Source organism: Perkinsus marinus (assembly GCF_000006405.1).
Source record: "Perkinsus marinus ATCC 50983 genomic scaffold scf_1104296937818, whole genome shotgun sequence".
NCBI lineage: Eukaryota > Perkinsozoa > Perkinsida > Perkinsidae > Perkinsus > Perkinsus marinus.
In genome coordinates, this window is record NW_003213700.1 from 1 (window position 1) to 1,287 (window position 1,287).

General features: G+C 57.8%; 1 protein-coding gene across 1 annotated transcript; it reads right to left on the reverse strand.

Annotated features, from left to right (window-relative positions):
- Positions 1–59: 59 nt before the first annotated feature.
- Pmar_PMAR014341 (mucin-3A, putative) lies at positions 60–1,241 on the reverse strand (the record flags this gene model as incomplete). Its single annotated transcript, XM_002783010.1, has 1 exon — positions 60–1,241. The coding sequence occupies one exon, from the start codon at positions 1,239–1,241 to the stop codon at positions 60–62; it is 1,182 nt and encodes a 393-aa protein (XP_002783056.1).
- Positions 1,242–1,287: the final 46 nt, after the last annotated feature.

The window sequence follows — 1,287 nt, forward strand, 5'->3', positions numbered from 1 at the left end:
GAGCGTCGATCGTAGTAGTGACAGCGCAGTCTCAGTAGCGACCGGGTTGGTGCATCAGATCATCTGTCTCTACTGGGAGCTTCCCCGGCTGCCGTCGTGATGGTGACCCCGTCGGTCACAGGGGCTGCAGTAGTAGCAACAACCTCATCGGTCACAGCAGCTGTGCTGGCTGGTTGAGGGGTCGTGATAGTAGTAGGCTCAACAGGAGCATCGATCGTAGTGGCAGTCGCAGTCTCAGTAGCGACCGGGGTGGTAGCATCAGAATCATCCTTGTCTCTTCCCGGAGCTTCCCCAGCTGCCGTGGTGATAGTCACCTCGCCAGTCACAGGAGCCGCAGTAGTGACAGCAACCTCATCGGTCACAGCAGCTGTGCTGACCGGTAGAGGGGACGTGGGAGTAGTAGGCTCAACAGGAGCATCGATCGTAGTAGTGACAGCCGCAGTCTCGGTAGCGACCGGGTTGGTGGCATCAGAATCATCCTTGTCTCTACTGGGAGCTTCCCCGGCTGCCGTCGTGATGGTGACCTCGTCAGTCACAGGGGCTGCAGTAGTAGCAACAACCTCATCGGTCACAGCAGCTGTGCTGGCTGGTTGAGGGGTCGTGATAGTAGTAGTGGGCTCAACAGGAGCATCGATCGTAGTGGCAGTCGCAGTCTCAGTAGCGACCGGGGTGGTAGCATCAGAATCATCCTTGTCTCTACCGGGAGCTTCCCCAGCTGCCGTGGTGATGGTGACCTCGCCAGTCACAGGAGCTGCAGTAGTATCAACAATCTCATCGGTCACAGCAGCTGTGCTGACCGGGAAAGGGGACGTTATAGTAGTAGTAGGCTCAACAGGAGCACCGATCGTAGTCGTGACAGTCGCAACCTCCGTAGCGACCTGGGTGGTAGCATCAGAGTCATCCTTGTCTCTACCGGGAGCCTCCCCAGCTGCCGTGCTGATGGTCACTTCGCCAGTCACAGGAGCTGCAGTAGTGACAGGCACCTCATCGGTCACAGCAGCTGTGCTGACCGGGAAAGGGGACGTTATAGTAGTAGTAGGCTCAACAGGAGCACCGATCGTAGTCGTGACAGTCGCAGCCTCCGTAGCGACCTGGGTGGTAGCATCAGAGTCATCCTTGTCTCTTCCCGGAGCTTCTCCAGCTGCCGTGGTGATAGTCACCTCGCCAGTCACAGGAGCCGCAGTAGTGACAGCGACCTCATCGGTCACAGCGGGCGTACTGACCGGTTGAGGGGACGTCATAATAGTAGTAGGCTCAACAGAAGCACTGATCGTAGTAGCGACAGTC